The sequence below is a fragment of the Thalassophryne amazonica genome, chromosome 15 (assembly GCF_902500255.1).
Source record: "Thalassophryne amazonica chromosome 15, fThaAma1.1, whole genome shotgun sequence".
Lineage (NCBI taxonomy): Eukaryota > Metazoa > Chordata > Actinopteri > Batrachoidiformes > Batrachoididae > Thalassophryne > Thalassophryne amazonica.
The window spans coordinates 83,378,436-83,399,187 of NC_047117.1; the positions used below are offsets into that span (position 1 = coordinate 83,378,436).

A 20,752-nucleotide genomic window follows, 5' to 3' on the forward strand; every position below is an offset into this window, starting at 1 on the left:
GTGAGAATGAATGACTGAGTTTTTCAATAGAATCTTTTCAATTGAGCAGGTAGCTGAATGGATAAGATGCTGGCATTCTAATATGTAGACCTGGGTTCAAATCCAGCTGCTGCAGCCTGTCTGTGTCCTTCAGCAAGACACTGAAATCTACATTGTCTCAGTCCACCCGGCTCTAAATGGGTACTGGGTCTCTTAACCGCTTGATGCTGCAAAATCTGGAGATACGCACTGGAACCAACAGCCCTCAGGGCCTATACAGGACTTACCTCATAATGAATGTGTGATTTATTTATTTATTTTAATATAGAAGTTGCACCAGAGTATAAGTCACACAAAGTAGTTAAATTAGTTTTTAAAAAAAGTGACTTACACTCCAGAAAATGTGGTAATTGTCAGAAAATATCACAGACTGACTGACTCCGTGCCACGCCGCATTGCTGCAGTAATTCAGCAAAAGGAGCCCCAACTACGTATTGAGTGCTGTACTTGCTCATGCTTTTCATGTTCATACTTTTCAGTTGGCCAACATTTCTAATAATCCTTTTTTTGTATTGGTCTTAAGTAATATTTAAATTTTCTGAGATACTGAATTTGGGGTTTTCATTAGCTGTCAGTTATAATCATCAAACTTTAAACAAATAAACACTTGAAATATATCAGTTGGTGTGGAATAAATATATACATTATACAAGTTTCACTTTTTGAATGGAATTACTGAAATAAATCAACTTTTTCATGATATTGTAATTATATGACCAGCACCTGTATGGGATATTACTTTAACTCATTATTTGTCATCACTCCATAATCCATTTTCAAAAATCTCAGTAATTTTGGCTGGTAGTTCACAAACGTCTGTCCTAGCAGCAATGTTCACGGAAACATTGCTCATTTATTGTGCTCATAAGTACATTTTTATAACAGTTTATACTCGCAGCAATGCGATGACACCAGACTATTTGATTATTAAGAGTACTGGTTTAATATCTCTTGTCTTTTCAGTGGATTTCCAGAATCCACTGAGCCCAGTTATTGTTGTCCTTTTTTTTTTTTTTTTTGCTTTTTCTGCAGGAGACTTCATCACCTGTCTGTATGCCTCAGTGGACAGCTGTGAAGTTGACCCACGTAAATGTCCTGCCTCTGAGATTTCAAACAATCAGAAACATTTGAGAGAAACCTGTGAGGAAGTGGTGCAGAAGATTACTGAGATTCATGGGTAAGAGAAAAGAGCTCATATGAAGCACAAGAAATAACTGCTTGAGGGCCCTATCTTGACTATCTGTAGCACATAAGTGTAAAAGTGCATATCGCAAGTACATTTAAGGTGCATCCAACTCCACTTTGTTGTTTACATGGTATAATCGTGCATGACTTTAGACCAGGTTTTTGGTGTAGTCTGTGCTGATGGGTCGACAGATGAGCACAAGTACACTTGCTCTGTAAACATCGTGTGTGCTGGATGTGAAAATGACAAGTGTTGGTTGGAAACTAGCAATTACACTTATGCACTGTGCACTGCTTTGCACAAGGGAGAGTGCAGTGGATAACTGAAGAGAATCATTCAAATGGTGATGCGAGCACCAAATTTGGCACAAATACACTCTCGACATTCCTCTTTTGAAAAGGCATGGGGACCACTTGAATTTTCAATAGGCAGCCAAGTAGAGGTCAATTGAAGAATTACACAGAGGTCAAAATTTAAAAATTCTCCAGTCATATCAAAAACTATGCCACATTATTTTTCTGATCATAAAGATTCCAAAAGGTATAGTTTGGACTACACTCACAGAAATATTTGCCCTAACTTTTAAGATGTATGTAATTTTATTACATGACAAATTCCCATTTACTTTTTTTTTTAGATAATTTTAATACAAACCTACCAAATAAACCTTACATGATGCATATTCATTAATCCTATTTATTTGAAATGCATAATCCTCAGTTTTATGTATTTAGTATTAATAAAATAGAATTACTCTAAATCAATAATAATGACAGTATTTATTTAAAATACATAAAGTATATTGTCTGAATTCCATAATAATTATGCTACCTATACATAGGCAAATATTTCTGTGAGTGTATCTATCACTGATTTCTATGACGTTATGGGGTAAAAACAACAAGAATGGTGACAAAGATCAATTTCAGTTTGTACAACTCTGTTTGCTCAACCAATACTTTGCATTACTTTTCACCAAAATGGGAGCAACTTTAACTTTTGACCCCTGTAAAAAACTGAACTCGACTTTTCTCACAATTTTTGCTATTTTTTTTACCCTGCAACTCCATAGAATTCAATCATAGATAGTTCGAGCTACACCTTTTTGAAATTTTATGATCAGAAAAATAATATGGAATACCTTTCAATATGATTGGAGCATTTTAAAATTTTGACCCCTGTGTAATTCTTCAATTGACTCCTACTTGGCCGCCTATTGAAAATTCAAGTGGACACTCTGCTTTTACAAAACAGTAATGTCTAAGTAGTATTTGTGCCAAATTTAGTGCTTGCATCACCATTTGAAGGATTCCTCTGTAAATATTCCTCTTATCTGCTGCACTAGTTTTTTTTTAGATAATAATAGATCAATCTTGTTTTAATTGTTTTCACTAAAAAAAGTAAAATCCCATGTTTCTTGCCTTCAGACCATTTCCTGAAGAATTAAACAGAATCTTCTCCAGCTGGGTGGAACTGTGTGAAGACCAAGGCAGACCGGAGATCGGCCACCGCCTCATCTCTGCTTCTCTCTTTCTTCGCTTCTTATGTCCTGCCATCCTCAGTCCTTCTCTTTTTGGTCTGACACAGCCTTACCCAGAGCCAAACACCCTGCGTACCCTCACCTTAACTGCCAAAGTTGTACAGAATTTGGCTAACTTCACCCTGTACGTGGCTATAAACAGTGAAATACATCACTTTAATAAATTTGAACCAACTCACCTGACCAACACAACGGACAGTATACAGCAAGATTATCACTACAGACTAGGTGACTGAAGTAAATTGATTTTTTTTATTCTGATTCAGGTTTGGGGAGAAGGAGGAGTACATGCTCTTCATGAATGAATTCTTAGAGCAGCATTGGGATGGAATGACTGGCTTTCTAAAAACCGTGTCCAATCCAGATACTGACATCTCAATGACCTCCTTTGATGGCTATGTGGACCTGCCTCTGCGCTTAGCTGTGCTGCACGGCCTGCTAGTAGACATTATTTACCAGAGAGACCAGGTGAGACTGAAAACCAACAAGTCCGCTTTGATAGTTACAGTGAATAACAAGCTATGATTGTACAACCTGTAGAATGAGAATATCTTTAATTGTCATTGCACAAGTTCAACGAAATTGAGGTGGAGGCTCATATTCAGTGCTGCTTAAAAGACAAACAACAAATAAGAACAAACAGGTTACAAACAGACACACTATAAGACAAGAGCAGTCAGAGATTTCTTATGTCTGCCCAGCTGCATCCGGAGCACCTCCAAAATTCAGTGGCGTCTTCCATGGCCTAATATCTGTGGTGCAAATTTGATGAGAATCTGTGAAGTCATTTTGAAGTAATCCTTCAAAGCCTATATAAAGGGAAATCTTGATCCAGAATCTGGATCCGGATATGGATTACCTCCAAAAATTTAGTGGAGTCTTCCATGGCTTAATATCTATCTGTGGTGCAAATTTGGTGAGAATCTGTGAAGTCGTTTTGAAGTAATCCTTCAAAGCCTATATAAAGGGAAATGTTGATCCAGAATCCGGATCCGGAGATGGATTATCTCCAAAATTTAGTGGAGTCTTCCATGGCCTAATATGTATCTGTGTTGAAAATTTCGTCAAAATCCGTGCAGTAGTTTTGACGTAATCCAGCTAACAGTAATCCTGTATATAGGATTCAAAGCCTATATACAGTTTCACTGTATATAGGCTTCGAAGCCAGATCACCTCCAAAATTTAAAGGAGTCTTCTATGGCCTATTATCTATCTGTGGTGAAACGTTTGTCAAAATCCATGTAGTAGTTTTGATGTAATCTTGCTAACAGACAGACAGACAGACGCCGATGATTTTATTACATCCTTGGCAAACCTAATAACAATAAAAAGTTTAAAAACTATATAATTTACACTAAACAATATTGCACATCAGGGTATTTCACATCTATATTGAATATTCAAGTGTCATCAAGTTTACAGCCAAGCCAACAAATACTTAGGCATTGACAAAACAGGCATACCTTTAAATACATACAAAGTGCATTGGAGTTTAAGACTTAAATGAGCCGTTGCAATGATGGTAGTGAGGCAGAGAGACAAGAAGGTCAAGTAAGGTTAAGAAGATATGGCCCACTTCGGTGTCTGAAATTATTTTACCAGATTGCTCTAGGTATGAGTGTAGCGGCTGCACTCTGCGTTGTGTTGTTATGTCTCTGCCCATTTGCTCCCCTTGGGACGCAAACTCACGATCCTCGGCATGGGAGTCGAACTCTCTAACCAAAAGGCTAAAACCCAGGGCTCTGGCCTTGTGACCGGAGAATCCTTTTGTGCTGTTGGGAGTGAGGTTTTTTCATTACATCTGCACAGCGACACCTGCTGGTCTCCATTACACACCCCCTTAAAGGTACTCCCATCCGGGTCACGGCACTAGTGTAGCAGCTGCACTCTGCATTGTGTTGTTATGTCTCCGCCCATTCGCTCCCCTTGGGATGCGAACTCATGATCTTCTGCATGGGAGTCAGACTCTCTAACCAGAAGGCTAAAACCCAGGGCTCTGGCCTTGTGACCAGAGAATCCTTTTGTGCTGTTGGGAGTGAGGTTTACTAACTACAACTGCACAGCGACACCTGCTGGCCTCCATTACACACCCCCTTAAACTCACTCCCATTCGGGTCACGGCACCACTGTAGTGGCTGCACTCTGCGTTGTGTTGTTATGTCTCCGCCCATTCTCTCCCCTCTCGACGCAAACTCATGATCTTCTGCATGGGAGTCAGACTCTCTAACCAGAAGGCTAAAACCCAGGGCCCTGGCCTTGTGACCAGAGAATCCTTTTGTGCTGTTGGGAGTGAGGTTTACTAACTACAACTGTACAGCAACACCTGCTGGCCTCCGTTACATGAGAATGGGAAATACATTGTAATATTTACAATTATAGGCAAGATGTAAAATGCCTTGAACCCCACAAACTGTTGTTTTTACTTCTTTTGGGGAGTCCAAGTCATGGGAACTTGGGAACTCCCTAAGTACCCTCAGTAACCTGAACCATGGTGGTTCTGTGGTGTAGTGGATGTGGCAACTTGACTGCATGCAGACTGAACACTAAACTGGATCTCACATTCAAATTGTTCATTCCTCAGGAAACAACTGACAAGCTGCATCCTTTGCCTTTGATACTGAACCAGATTACAGAATCACTAGGGCCTCAAGCCCCTCGGATCACAGTCAGCAGGTATTTGGGAAAATTAATCCCCTCCTACTCAGCATGACAGTGTGACCCGTTACTGAAGCAGCATCTTCTTTGCAGCCACATGGAGCCGAGCAAGCCTACATATGTTCCCCCTAAAGACCTGAGCAAGTACAGCCCTCACCAGTCATCCCTCCAGCAGCTTCCTGTGGATCCCAAAAGTCTCACAGATTGGTATGAAGATGGCATCATTTAATTCCAGCGCAAACTCACGATCCTCGGCATGGGATCCTCAATGAATTCCACAAAACACTTGTGGAACAATGGCCAAATCCTGCACATCAAACAAGAGCGTAGGAGGGGATTTGCAAGTGTTTTGTGGAATTAATTGAGGATCTACCAGGATGAGATACCCCATCATGTTCACTTTACATCTAAAGAAATATGTCTAATATGTAGTCTACATATATGTAGTATGTTCTGTACCGACGCATTATGTACTACACAGATACGAGCAGACTTCTCCAAAGCCACTTACTGGATGTTTAAATAACCAAACACATGGACTGATTGCAGGACTCGGAGGAGCAAGAGAGAGAGGAAGCCAGTCACCAGAACTCAGAGCGCTCCACACAGACCCATCCATGCAAAATATCCTTTGAAGAGACAGAGCAGTACTGAATACGTGCATGAAGATGACCGCGTTAAAGAGATGGAGTCTGAACAACCGCATATCTCCCCGCCAAATCCAGTAAGTCTGACAGCCACTGAGCTCAGCAGGTCATGTGATAGAGCCATTGCCAGAATTAAACATATTAGGTGATATTAGACAAGCAGGCTTGAAATTTGGAATTTTTTTAAATAATTATTATTTGAGGCAACAATCAAAATGCATTAGAATTACACGTGGACAGTATAAATTCTTAAAGTATTTGGAATTGTGTGACAATTTTCTGTCAGGCTTGGTAGACACAAATGCAAACTCTCACAAGCAGATGGAGTAAGAAAAAAAGGTTTAATATGGAAAACAAGCAGAGATTCGGTACACAGGAGGTCAAGCAGCGAGGCGGAGGTAGCAGACAGTGGAGAGGCTGAGGCGTGGTCCAAGAAACAAGCAGAGGTAAAAAATACACAATGTGGTGGAGTTTCAGTGGTAGAGACAAAATCAAATTCAAAACAAGGCAGAGTCAAAATACGGGCAGGCAGAAGAACAAGGCAAAAACAGGACTGTGGAAAAAGGCTAGAATGTGAATGTTATTCAATGAACTGGCAGTGAGGAGACAAAGGGCTTAAATAGAACCGGTGGTCATTAGGAAACGAGGCACAGGTATGGGAGAACAATCTGGAAGAGGGGGTGTGGCAAACAGAAGGGGCAAGACACACCCATACCAAATCCTGCACATCAGACAAGAGCGTGCAGTAAGACAAAAGCAAAGTGAACAGGATCCAACTAAAAGATGAATGTAAAACCACAGCGATCGAAACAAAATACCAAAAGCAAAGATGAACAAAAATCCAAGTCCTAATAAATAAGAAATAAAATAAAGAAGACCCAACACTATGGAATGAGGAAATCTAAAAACTGCAAAGGGATCAACAAGAAAGTAAATGCTAAGACAAAACTAGACCAGAACTCACAAGTGGTGGAAGTATAATAGATAATACAACTAATGATTACAAACTGGCAAATCAAACTACAGGCTGGACAGAAAATAAGTGATAAACAGAAAACAAAACCAGTAACTAAAGGAACACAATCAGATTATCAAATGCTGAAGATCAGAGAGGGAGGCATGGATACTGACATGAGACAAACTATAACAGGAGTCCAGAACGAGCAGGATCATGACATTTTCCACTTGTTTCAGCGTGACACCATCAAGCGTCCACCTGCACCAGTTCCCTGGATCAAAGTCATGCATAACAGGGAGACAGATGAGACAAAGACTGAGAATGAGCAGCTCAGCTTACTGGACAGGGTACGTCTGACCTTCACACCCACTCTTTTGACAAAATCAGCATCATTCTTAAAACACTACTTTATGATGTGAAATGCGACTGTTCGATTCCCACACCAGCACGCTCAGGAGCTGTCCGAGCTTCGTCTGGGAATAATGCAGGTGACCGAGCGTGAAGTGGACATGGCAAAGAGGCTTGAGGACTTCATTGTTCAAAGCCAGGACCAGAATGCAATGCTGCAGGCAGAGGTCACTGAACTACGGAATCTGCTGGTTGTGCTAGAGGATCAGCTTGCCAGCGCCACCTTCAGGTAAGATTGCGTCAGTGAAGCAACACCAATGTGCATGAGCCTATCTTCAGCAAAGCGTACAAAACAATGCAGTATGGTTCAAGGTGACAGTTTGCTTGCATTTTTTTTTTTTTTTCTTTGTTGTGTGGGATTAATGCTGAAGGGAACATAATGTGTTACTATTTGCAAAACATTGCGTTGTTCCAATTACAGATGTTTTACTAATGACAAATATGATAAGATGGGGCGCTTTAATTTTTCTGACAGAGATTAACAATCAAATGACACTTTTACATGGTCCTTATGAAAAATGAGAGTTATTTAAAGATAGGACATGCTGACCTGGTAGCATACAGTGCGTCTGGATGTAATGATGCGATGCGACGTGGCTCAGAGAGTGTGGGGACACAATGGCACACTCACACTCACAGAGGCATAGAATTAATCAAAAAGCTTTATCTGATAAAACAGGCAGCGGTTCAGTACACAGGGTGGCAGTCAATGTGGCAGAGGTAACAGTCAGGCATTAGGGTTAGTGGTCAAAAACAAGCTGAGATCAAAATACGGTAACACAGAGGTCGATGGGCTGAGACAAAAGCGTGATCCAAAAAACAAAGCAAGGCTGAAAAACGGAAACGCTACCAGGACTAAACGAGAGGCCGGAACGAAGCTTACAGAAATGACAAGATGGCAGTGAAGGACAAAACACACAAGATTTAAATAACAGAGGGGTATTCACAAAAAAAAATGAGACACAGGTGAGGGAACAAGGGGGTGTAGAAGAAAGAAATGAAAATGACTGAGGGCAGGTGCAAGAGAGTGCAGTGACAATTTATTACAGAGATTAGAGCATGCCATAGGTATTAAAGGCACTGCGCTGCAGTGGTTTGAATCATATTTATCTAATAGATTACAATTTGTTCATGTAAATGGGGAATCTTCTTCACAGACTAAGGTTAATTATGGAGTTCCACAAGGTTCTGTGCTAGGATCAATTTTATTCACTTTATACATGCTTCCCTTAGGCAGTATTATTAGACGGCATTGCTTAAATTTTCATTGTTACGCAGATGATACCCAGCTTTATCTATCCATGAAGCCAGAGGACACACACCTATTAGCTAAACTGCAGGACTGTCTTACAGACATAAAGACATGGATGACCTCTAATTTCCTGCTTTTAAACTCAGATAAAACTGAAGTTATTGTACTTGGCCCCACAAATCTTAGAAACATGGTGTCTAACCAGATCCTTACTCTGGATGGCATTACCCTGACCTCTAGTAATACTGTGAGAAATCTTGGAGTCATTTTTGATCAGGATATGTCATTCAAAGCGCATATTAAACAAATATGTAGGACTGCCTTTTTGCATTTACGCAATATCTCTAAAATCAGAAAGGTCTTGTCTCAGAGTAATGCTGAAAAACTAATTCATGCATTTATTTCCTCCAGGCTGGACTATTGTAATTCATTATTATCAGGTTGTCCTAAAAGTTCCCTAAAAAGCCTTCAGTTGGTTCAGAATGCTGCAGCTAGAGTACTGACGGGGACTAGCAGGAGAGAGCATATCTCACCCGTGTTGGCCTCTCTTCATTGGCTTCCTGTTAATTCTAGAATAGAATTTAAAATTCTTCTTCTTACTTATAAGGTTTTGAATAATCAGGTCCCATCTTATCTTAGGGACCTCGTAGTACCATATTACCCCATTAGAGCGCTTCGCTCTCAGACTGCGGGCTTACTTGTAGTTCCTAGGGTTTGTAAGAGTAGAATGGGAGGCAGAGCCTTCAGCTTTCAGGCTCCTCTCCTGTGGAACCAGCTCCCAATTCAGATCAGGGAGACAGATACCCTCTCTACTTTTAAGATTAGGCTTAAAACTTTCCTTTTCGCTAAGGCTTATAGTTAGGGCTGGATCGGGTGACCCTGGACCATCCCTTGGTTATGTTGCTTTAGACGTAGACTGTGGGGGGTTCCCATGATGCACTGTGTGTTTCTTTCTCTTTTTGCTCTGTATGCACCACTCTGCATTTAATCATTAGTGATTGATCTCTGCTCCCCTCCACAGCATGTCTTTTTCCTGGTTCTCTCCCTCAGCCCCAACCAGTCCCAGCAGAAGACTGCCCCTCCCTGAGCCTGGTTCTGCTGGAGGTTTCTTCCTGTTAAAAGGGAGTTTTTCCTTCCCACTGTCGCCAAGTGCTTGCTCACAGGGGGTCGTTTTGACCGTTGGGGTTTTTCCGTAATTATTGTATGGCCTTGCCTTACAATATAAAGCGCCTTGGGGCAACTGTTTGTTGTGATTTGGCGCTATATAAATAAAATTGATTGATTGATTGATTGACAATAACGCAGACAGAAGCAAGATAAATCAGTGACAGAAACACCAATGATGAATAACACAAAACTGCAAAAGATAGATAAGACCAAAGGCCTAACAAATATTAACATGAACAGAACAAGGATACAAACTAGGAAATAAAATGAAAGACCTAAAAGTAGAACAACAAGAAAATAAAAGACTAAGACTAAACTAGAACAGAACTCACAATGGCTGAAGAATGATGAACTGATGAATGATGAAAAGAAAGACTCAAGTGACTAAAATAAAAACAAAGACAGAGGATCAAAGGGGTGAAGTGGAGGCAGACGGGGGATAAAACGTGACAAAGACCTAAACAGCAGAGGACGTGGGACCAGACAGGGGCGGACCTGACACTGGAAAGTATTCACAGTGCTTCGCTTTTTCGACATTTTGTTATGTTTCATCCTTATTCCACAATGGATGAAATTAGTTTTTTCGCTCAAAATTCTACACGCAATACCCCATAATGATAATGCAAAAAAAGCTTTTTGAGATTTTATGAATTTATTAAAAATAATAATAAAAACTAAGAAATCCCATGTACAGAAGTATTCACAGCCTTTGTCATGAGGCTCAAAATTGAGCTCAGGTGCATCCTGTTTCCACTGATCATCCTTGAGATGTTTCTGCAGCTGTATCTGTGACTGTGAACTGCAAGAAAGGGAAAAACAAAACACAAGGATGAACAAAGAGAGAATAATCCAAACGCGGAGAATGAATGCTAAGGTACTTGATAACAACAAACGGGAGACCAGATAATCACTTCCGTATAGGGAAAGATTTGGAGGCTTAAGTAGGACACCGCGAGTTGATGCAGATGTGCTGCAGCCACAAGTGTAGACAATCAACTCCACTGGCAGAGAAACACAGAAGGGAGGGGTAAATGGACTGCATTTATATAGCACTTTACAAATAATGCCTCACATTCACCCCGATGTGAGGGTGCTGCCACATAAGGGAGACAACACAACAGAGCCAGACAGCAGGGGTGGTGACCAAGAGCAGGAGTGGTGGCCAAGTGGTTAATGTTTGGTTTCAGTGAATTAGTCTGAAAATCTTGTGATATTTAGTAGCTCGAATTGTTCAAAACTTTTCATATTAACATTCTTTGTGCAACTAAAGCACAAATATGTTAATGTGGGAATATAATATACAATTAAATGTATTTTCAGAGTAGTTCCTGTTGTGTGACAGCACAGTGGTTGAAACAGTAAGTGTGCTTGTCTACCAAGCAAAATATCTCAGACTTAAGTATGCCTGTGACCCATCCTCCTTATACAGCTGGAATTATGTTTGGAAAAAATCAGATCAACATGTGGATCCCATGCATTGGGTGACTATAACATTTTGGTTTTGAAAGCTGTTCATAGCCTAAGCAGTTGTGGCACAAATGCAGCTCCTCTGTCATTGCTGACTCACCTCACTCTTTATACTTACTGTACTGTGGACATACTGCAGGTTGATAGCTGCAGAAAGGATTTTGCATGAATTTAGGTGTGTCTGTGCAAGGAAGATGGAGAAGTGAGATATGGGTTGAATGGGGCCATGAAAGAGAGAGTTCACATGCATACACACCCACACACACACACACACACACACACCACACACACACCACACACACACACACACACACACACACACACACACACACACACACACACACACACACATATATCTAATAATAATTGGTATTAAGAAAAAAGATAGATCAAATACAGCGTTGCCACAGTTACTTTGAAAAGTTACTTTATTAGTTACTTGACACAGTTACTTTATTAGCAGCTGCCATCAACTTGTAACTAATAAGTAATGTAACTAACAAGGTAACTAGTAGTCTGAAGTTGCCCTGACACTTGCACGACTTTGATTCACGTGCTTGCACGCACGTCGTCGTGTTGATCCCACCTGCTGCGTTCCCAGCTGGACACCGTGCTTTGTTCCACCGGCTGCCATGTGCTCTGCACTGGACGCTTTGTATCTAAAATAATTATTTCATAGTGGATTAATTATTTTCTCTGCAAGCTGGCTGCTGAAAACAGCTTTAATCGCTTCCTGAATCACAGAGGACCACTCCAGCAGCAGCCGTCTAAAAAAGGCAATTATTTGTCATGTTTATATTATCATGGCTTGGTAAAACAGTTGCATGTTCTTTCCTTCTTGTGTGCAGCTGTAAAAATATGTTTATGATAGATTTAACATCTCATTATAATCATTCAGACGAGCTGCGCTCTGATGCGGTGCTCTGACATAACCACTCGCACCGTTCACTTCTTCTTTAATCCACTTGGTGAGCTGCACGTAGAGCTGGTGAGCTGATCGTGCCACGTTGCACGACATTTATGCGTGAAAGATTTTTTTAATATTTCAAAATTCTCTTGCGCAAATGCACGCACCGGTGCCCCTCTCACGTTCAGTCTTCACCCGTTACGACGAGTTTACTCTCCTGCAAGACACAAATCGTGCAAGTGCGTGCATCAAAGTGTCAGCACACCTTAACTTGCTTAATTTTAAGATTGAGTAAGCAGCAAAGTAACTAATCAGCAAAGTACTAATAGTTACTTTTCTGAGTACTCAGTCTTGAAAATAACCAAGTAAGATTACAATTTACTTTATTGGTTACACTCAGAAGCTGCCAACAAGCAACTGTAAAATGTAACTGTTTTAAAGTACTAATAAAGTAACTTTTCAAAGTTACTGTGGCAACGCTGATCAAATATAGTAAATTTCAACTGCTTACTCCAATTAAAAGACGGGGCGGGGGGGGGGGGGGGGGGGGGTGTATCCCAGCAGTAGGGTGACCAGATGTCTCACTTTGACATGCGTGTTTTATGATGCGTGTTTGATGAACAAATCATCAAACACGCATGTCAAACCTGAAGACTGACTATCAATAACAATGATGGACTCCATTGCAATTTGTAAAAAGGTCATGGAAATGCAGGACTGTCTCGCACAAAGTGGGACATCTGATCACCCTATGCAGCAGTCAGAGGGCGTGAGGCGGGGTACACCCTGAACAAGATGCCAGTCACATGACACCAAACACATGACACGACAACAAGTCCTCACAACCGTAGAAAGGAGTTCTTTTATGATTATATATAGCAAGGCAGTTATATTTTCCTTCTCCCCTTCCTTCTCCCTATCTCTCTCTCTCTCTGCACTTTTTTTTTTCCAAATCCGAGGCCCGGCGGCCTATAATAAGGCCACTGCTGCTTTTCTTATTTTCTGCTTTTGTCTTCTGTCTGCATCTGTTCCAGGCTGGGTGTGATTGAGGAGGAGAGGGAGGAAGACGTGAGAAAACTGAGTGTCGCCACTGCAGCAGCCGAACGGATGAATATTCTGGTAAGAAAATGAGAACGCAATAAAGTCACCAAGCTCCGGATCACCTCCAAAATTCAGTGGAGTCTTGTGTGACCTAATATCTATCTGTGGCCAAATTTGGTGAGAATCCGTGAAGTAGTTTTGAAGAACTCCTTCAAAGCCTATATATGGGGCAATCTTGATCCAGAATCTGGATCAGGATCACCTCCAAAATTCAGTGGAGTCTTCCATGACCTAATATCTATCTGTGGTGCAAATTTAGTGAGGATCCGTGATGTAATCCTTCAAAGCGTATATAAAGTGAAACTTTATCCAGAATCTGAATCAGGATCACATCCAAAATTTAATGGGTTCTGTCGAGGCAAAACCTTAAACTTTGAACCAAGCGGTCTCTGGCCGTCTGTGGAAGGAAGAGTCAGGAGGTTGACTGTTTGTCAAAATTAACAGGTTTATTACAAAAAACCCTTTGGACACACCAAACAAACAGCATACAGCAAGTGTCTGAGCGTGTGTGTGTGTATCAGCACTTAGAGTGCACCCTTATGTACACGTCAGGATGGTGTTCCTGCGCAAGTTCTCATGAGCTCATCTACCCAAACTGATACTGGTAGCTATCTGAAAATGACTTCATCTGGAAACAGGCTGTGGAGAGACGAATTCCCGCAAAAAATTCCCGTGTCACTCTGGATCAGACAGAAACATGTGGCTATCAGTCGTTTTGTGCAAACTGCATGAACAGTCTCTGGATTAAGTAAGGACATTTCACAGTGCATTCCCACAGTGATGAACACAATATCAAATAAACATGGCACATGAAAGTTATTTAGTTTTCACAATTCTTCCATGGCCTAATGTGTATCTGTGGTGAAAATTTCGTCAAAATCCATGCAGTAGTTTTGACATAATCCTGATAATAGACAGACAGACAGACAAATAAATAAACGATGATGATTTTAAACTCAGAAATCATGAAAATGAAAAGGTCCCGCACTCCGGCTTACTTGCTGTAGAAAAATTTATTCAGGACTGTATCACCAACGTTTCGGCACTGAAATGTTGGTGATACAGTCCTGAATAAATTTTTCTACAGCAAGTAAGCCGGAGTGCGGGACCTTTTCATTTTCACGTTTAGCTGGGCTTGTCCCTTATCTCCTATGCACCCGTTTGAGGAGTCTGATGTGCGAAATTTTCTCTCTCAAACTCAGAAATCATGAAATCCTGCATGTCTGAAATGAAAATGCATTTATTATTGTCATGGCTTGTGGTGGCTTGGCCCTGAAGGTTGTAGGAGGCATATGCAGACTCACAGACACAGGTGTAGATCAAGAAAAATGGCTTTATCTGATAGGCAGGCAACAGGTTCGGTACACAGGGAATGAAACAACGTGGTGGAGGTACAGGCAGGTAGCAAGCTGAGGCAGAGCCCAAAAACAAGCAAAGTTCCAAATACACGGCGTCAAGGAGTTCACAGGGCTGAGGCAGAGGCAAAGTAAAAAAACAAGCAGAGTTCAGGGATAAGACGAGGCGGAGGTCAGTAACACTAGCAAGGTCAGAAATACAACAAGGCACAACTGGACAATGGCGTGAGGCGGGAAAGTGCGAAATGCAACAATCTGGCGAGGGACTGTGAGACTGTGAGGGCTTAAATACTAGTGGAAGAATCAGAGTGTGAAATGAGGAACGTGTGCAGAGAGTGCTGGAAGGGGGCGTGGCCAGGGAAGACAAAGGTAAGTGCACGACAGTGCAGTAAGGCAAAAGCAAAGTGAACTGGAGCAAGATAATTGAATGACAGAAAAACCAACGGTGCAAAATGTGATGTGCTTGACTAGCCATAATAAACACGACCAAAACAGAGGAGGCGAAACTAAAACTAAGGTGGCGAGTTGAGGATTGGAAAACCAGTGATAATAACTAAAAAGAGAGGACGTGACACAGGAAAGTGAATACACTAAACATGACAAAACAAGCTATTGACAGAATAGGAAATAAATCATGAACAAATCAAAACCAGGGACTAGGTAGTGCAATGAATGACTAAACCATAAATAAATGATACACAGAATAAAACCGGTAACAGAAGCATTACAGAAAGTACTGAAACGAACAGAACCAAACCAAGACTTACATGACAACATATAATAATATGAAAAGTAAAACTGTAAAACCCTCAGTGGAAGCCTAGACCAAAATAGGGGGAAAACCCAGACATGAACCCCGGGCCGGAGCAGATCCTGACAATTATCTACTCAACCAAAACTGCAGTAACTTTCTGAGGGCCATCAAACACAGAGGACTGTAAACTCTGGGGGTTGTTGGTTAATTCAACATCTTATAGCTGTACATGATACATAAAAGAAGCTTTCATTTGTACAGAAACTGACTTATAAGCTGTTGAAAATGTATTCATTTTTGCATCTTCACAGGAGGAACAGTTTGCTGGCCTGATGAAGGAATTTCAGCGATTCAGTGAAGCCTCCACCAGCTGCCAAAACAACAACCAGCACGCTGAAAAGAACATACCACCAACACCTGTACCCACTGAAAAGGCTATTTAGGGTCATGGAATAATTGTATATTACATATATAGTGGGTGAAATACGTATTGACACATCACCATTTTTCTCAGTAATATATTTCTAAAGGTGCTATTGAGATGAAATTTTCACCAGATGTCGTACAACCCAAGTCATCCATACATGCAAAGACACCAAAACAAATAAGAACAGAAATTAATTATATGTTATATAATGGAATGACACAGTGAAAAGTATTGAACACACTTACTGAAATTGTTTAATACTTTGCATGAAAGCCTTTGTTGGTAATGACCGCGGAGTGTTAATTTTTTGCCAACAAGACAGATGACATGCTGATAACAAATTTATCATGATAATATGTAATGCCCGAAAATGGTTTGTTGTGTATTTCTGATGACAGTTAAAGATGTTTAGAAGGACATATGTTGTGTGCAAATGTATGATTTCTTAAAGGGAACTCTAAGGCCAGAATTTAGATTTAAGTGTGTAATTGAGTAAAGCACTAATTTTTGAAGGAAAGTAAATGTTGGATTACACACCCATATATAATTGGGAAATGAAGGATGACCTGATGACCTAGAGTGAACTCACAGGCCTGGGGATTTCCAAGAAACTGAAAGTCATTACACCTGTATATTGCTGGAAAAAGTGATGTCACGGACAGCTGTTATTAATGGAGTAACCTCTGTTAGTTTGGAAAGGCCACCCACTTTACTGACCCTGAATGTATAAAATGATTGTCATCCTTGTGTATTTGAAGTGGTTTTTGCTGTTTTACAGGGACTCTGTGAGCTGATTCCTTTTGCCAGCAAAATAAAAAACTGTTGCTTTGAGACTGATTCTCTATGACTTTTCTGGATACCTTTAAGAAGACATTTTTAATAACTGAGCACAGCTGAAACACTTAGACTCTCCTCCAATGATCAGGGACTTTGTTCTAAATCTCCACGCCTACAGCTTCAAGATGCCTCCTGTATGGAGAAACTCATCGCATGCATGGCTCAGGTGTGATTTTGGCCCATTCTTCCGCATAAATGGTCTTCAAATCTTGACGGTTCTGTAGGACCTTTTCTATGAACTATGATCTTTAGTTCTTTTCATAGATTTTTTACTGGATTCAAGTCAGGTGATTGGCTGGGCCATTCTAGCAGCTTTATTTTCATTCCCTGAAACCAATTGAGAGTTTCCTTGGCTGTGTATTTGGGATCATTGTCTGGCTGAAATGTCCACATCTTCATCATCCTGGTAGATGAGAGATTTTTTTATCATGAATGCCTCAGTACATGGCAGCACGGTGGCTTAGTGGTTAGCACTGTTGACTCACAGCGAGAAGGTCATGGGCTCAATTCCCATCTGTGGCCTTTCTGTGTGGAGTTTGCATGTTCTCCCCGTGCTTGCGTGGGTTTCCCAGGTTGCTCCGGTTTCCTCCCACATCCAAAGACATGCGGGTTAGGTGGATTGGAATCTTTAAATTGTCCGTAGGTGTGTGTGTGTGTGTGTGTGTGTGACTGTGTTTGTCTGACTGAACCAGCTGATAATAATTTGCACTGGCAAGGAGCAGGACTGCTTTATAATTACTGATAGAATTCAGCTAGTGTTTTGGCTTTTCATTCCTTTTTTGTGCCTCCCTCTTCAGGTGTTCAATACTTCCCCTGTGTTATTTCACAATATTACACATAATTTATGGACATCTAAGGTTTGATTTCTTCGTGTGTGGATTACTTGGATTGTTACCGACATCTGGTGAAAATTCCAACTCAATAGCACCTTTAGAAATATATTTACTGAGAGAATGGTGACGTGTTCAATACTTGTTTATTTTACTCGTTGTATACATGACACAAGATGCAATTTAATTTTGTCTTTGAGTGAGAACATCATGAAACTTACAGGCTTTCTCTGCTTTTATTTTTCCAGTGTATCTCAGACACTTTTGTCACATGGTGTAACTTTTCTAAATAAAGGAACTGCAGTTTGATGTATTGTGTCAGTGTTCCACTTCCACAGTGAAGCCCAAATCACATCTGCATTTATTTGAAACATGTTGTAGTTGTGGAAACCAAATGATGAATACTGTTTTTCTGTTAACTAAATGTTCTGTTTGACTGCACGTGACCCCATGCCCAGTATGCAAAACATCTTCAGCTTTACAGCATCTGAATGACCCCTGCATAGCATCTGATAAAGTCATCCCTTGAGCCTTATCAGACCCAAATGACCTCTGAGTGACACAAATAGTTGCAAGCTGAAATGACTAAACATTGTGATCAATTACAATGCAGAAGAAAAGGCACTGTCTTAAATAAAGGTATCTTCACAGTGAGACTTTGTTCACAACCTCCAAGTGACCTCCAATCAGCACTGTGATAAAAAAGACAGTCTCTCAGATGAAAGACAATCCTTTGATCACCACAGTACTGTGAACCACAAACATTGTGACAAAAGCCATCATTCTTGTAGATAAAAGGACAATCATTTAGCCTTTCAGGTGGGACTCTGTTTTAACAACCTGTTTTTGAATTAACTCTGTGTTTATGTTTGATAGATGCATTTGTTAGACACTGTGTGTGGGTCCCGCCCTGACGTGCATAAAACCAGAGCCCAGAGAGCCACACTTCACACTGTTCCAATCAGAACAAGCTGTTTGATACAGCGTCCGAAGCTTCGTATTAAAGAGGCTGTTATTTTGACAAATGGCCAATGTCTTGACTCTTTCTTTCTACAGAAGGCCTGGGACTGCCTGGTCTAAAATCCTTTTGACTCCACATAGTTTAATGTAAAAATTCCATCATTCTTTAGTGTGCACAGAGTATAAATGACATAAACACTTGAATAACACATAGTGGTCTAGTGGTTAGGGTGTTGGGCTTGAGACCATAGATCCTGGGTTCAAATCCCCGCCTGACTGGAAAATCACTAAGGGCCCTTGGGCAAGGTCTTTAATCCCCTGCTCCCGGTGTGTAGTGAGCATAATTGTAAAGCGCTTTGAACGTCTGATGCAGATGGAAAAGCGCTATATAAATGCAGTCCATTTACATCAACTTTCTTCAGCAAAAATTACACTACAACTTATCCCATTATCCTTGTACAGCTGGAGCTGGAGTAAAGCTAGTTGTGTTAGAAGATATATATATATATATATATATATATATATATATATATATATATATATATATATATATATATATATATATATATATATAAAGTAGTGTTCTAAAGTTAAATTACAGTAAGCAGCTGTGGTTATATATATATATATATATATATATATATATATATATATATATATATATATATATATATATATATATAGGGTTTTCATGTGACGTATCGGTCACGTCATTTTGTGTCCAGCGGCCATTCTGGATTACGACGCGGTGGCCGCTGCGATACGCTACGTGCATTTGGCGAACAATTACAGAAGCTTCAACATCGGTGTGAAGAAGCCTCACGGCACCGTGGTGCTGAGAGAGATCCGCTGCTAACAGAAATCCACTGCTCCCAGAATTTTATTTCATTTTATTCGGCAATAAAATTATATAAGAATACATAAAAATACCGCCGAGGATAACACAAGAACGCTTCCAATACGGATGCTTATTTACATTGTGGTCCTCGAGCACCAAGCTGCTGATCCGCAAGCTGCCCTTCTAGCGCCTGGTGAGAGAAATCTCTCAGGACTTCAAGACGACTTCCGCTTTCAGAGCTCCGCTGTGATGCTCTGCAGGAGGCCGGCGAGGCTGAGGAGGCTGGTCGGCAGCTTCCTAGTTCACAATATCGCAGTGTGACACTGTCGGCCAGTTCATTACATCAACACTAAATTCACTATCTGGTATAAGATACGGATCCACTGAACCAACTGCTACACATCTATCATGATAAATAGCTTTATCTTGAGGATTTAAAGCATCGTAATAACCGTACATTCTCTCCATTTTCTATCACGCGCCAGCCTCCTTGTAATCCAGAATGGAGACGGCACCTGTCCTGTTTTACTGTAAGTTGGTTTCACTCCTCCAGCCAAGGCAAAGGAGTCGGTATCGGGTTATTTGGTCACGTGACTTTTAGTCAGGATTCTGACATTTTGCTAATTGGCTGAGACACGCCGCTCTCTGATTGGCTGCAGCCTTTGTTTACAACGTTTCAAAATCAAAATGGCAGTAATGCAAGGAGGATGGTAAGTTGGTTCCACTCCTCAAACCTCCAAATGTTTTCGGTTGCCGTGCGAATTCCAGACACACAAAGCAAATACCTGGTTTTCCTTTTGGTTTAACAGGGGTGAAATAAACTCCCAACCCCCACATTTGCGACATTTTGCAACTAGTCTGTCTCACTTTTCAAGTCTTTCGATTTGCTTTTCACATTTTCAGCGGTTACGCCACAGCCAATCACAGAGCGTGGCGTGATAGCCAATAGCGGCCGACGTATCAGATGGACCAATCACAGCCATATTTTCAAAAACACGCAACCAGTCTCTTTGTACAAGAGACTGTGGTACCAGTGCTAGTTTTACTGTGGATTCAAAATGTGGCACTTCCTGTTTAGGACACCCTGTACCATGAGCGAGCTTCGAGCTGCTGCACGATGCTTGTATTATGCCTATGCATATTTTTTTTTAAAGAGAACAGTGAAATTAAGTGATAAAAAAAATGCTGAAATTCATTTGTGATTTTCACAAGAGTTTTTATCTTATATTTAAAAAATGTGTTTGATTTAATGCAAGAGGCAGACAAATTTTTAAATATCTGTGCATTTTTTTTAATTCTATAGACCATGGAAATTGTGTAATTAAAATAGTAAAAATTATTATTATTTTTTTTTTCGCAGGCGTTTTTATTGTATATTTAGACTGCGTGTGTTTTGATAATTTCACAACACTGTCAGCCCCCCC

At 40.6% G+C, this 20,752-nt stretch overlaps 1 protein-coding gene across 3 annotated transcripts in view; it reads left to right on the forward strand.

The window, feature by feature from the left end:
• Positions 1-16,694, forward strand: part of rasal3 (RAS protein activator like 3) — a 35,334-nt gene extending 18,640 nt beyond the window's left edge. For all 3 annotated transcript variants that reach the window (XM_034187409.1, XM_034187410.1, XM_034187411.1), the window contains 10 exons: positions 1,072-1,216; positions 2,653-2,889; positions 3,032-3,233; positions 5,347-5,438; positions 5,514-5,627; positions 5,970-6,144; positions 7,262-7,372; positions 7,472-7,662; positions 13,261-13,345; positions 15,748-16,694. In XM_034187409.1, the coding sequence (XP_034043300.1) occupies positions 1,072-1,216; positions 2,653-2,889; positions 3,032-3,233; positions 5,347-5,438; positions 5,514-5,627; positions 5,970-6,144; positions 7,262-7,372; positions 7,472-7,662; positions 13,261-13,345; positions 15,748-15,879 (1,484 nt within the window). In that variant the 3' untranslated portion in view covers positions 15,880-16,694. The remainder of the gene's footprint in view (positions 1-1,071; positions 1,217-2,652; positions 2,890-3,031; positions 3,234-5,346; positions 5,439-5,513; positions 5,628-5,969; positions 6,145-7,261; positions 7,373-7,471; positions 7,663-13,260; positions 13,346-15,747) is intronic.
• Positions 16,695-20,752: the final 4,058 nt, after the last annotated feature.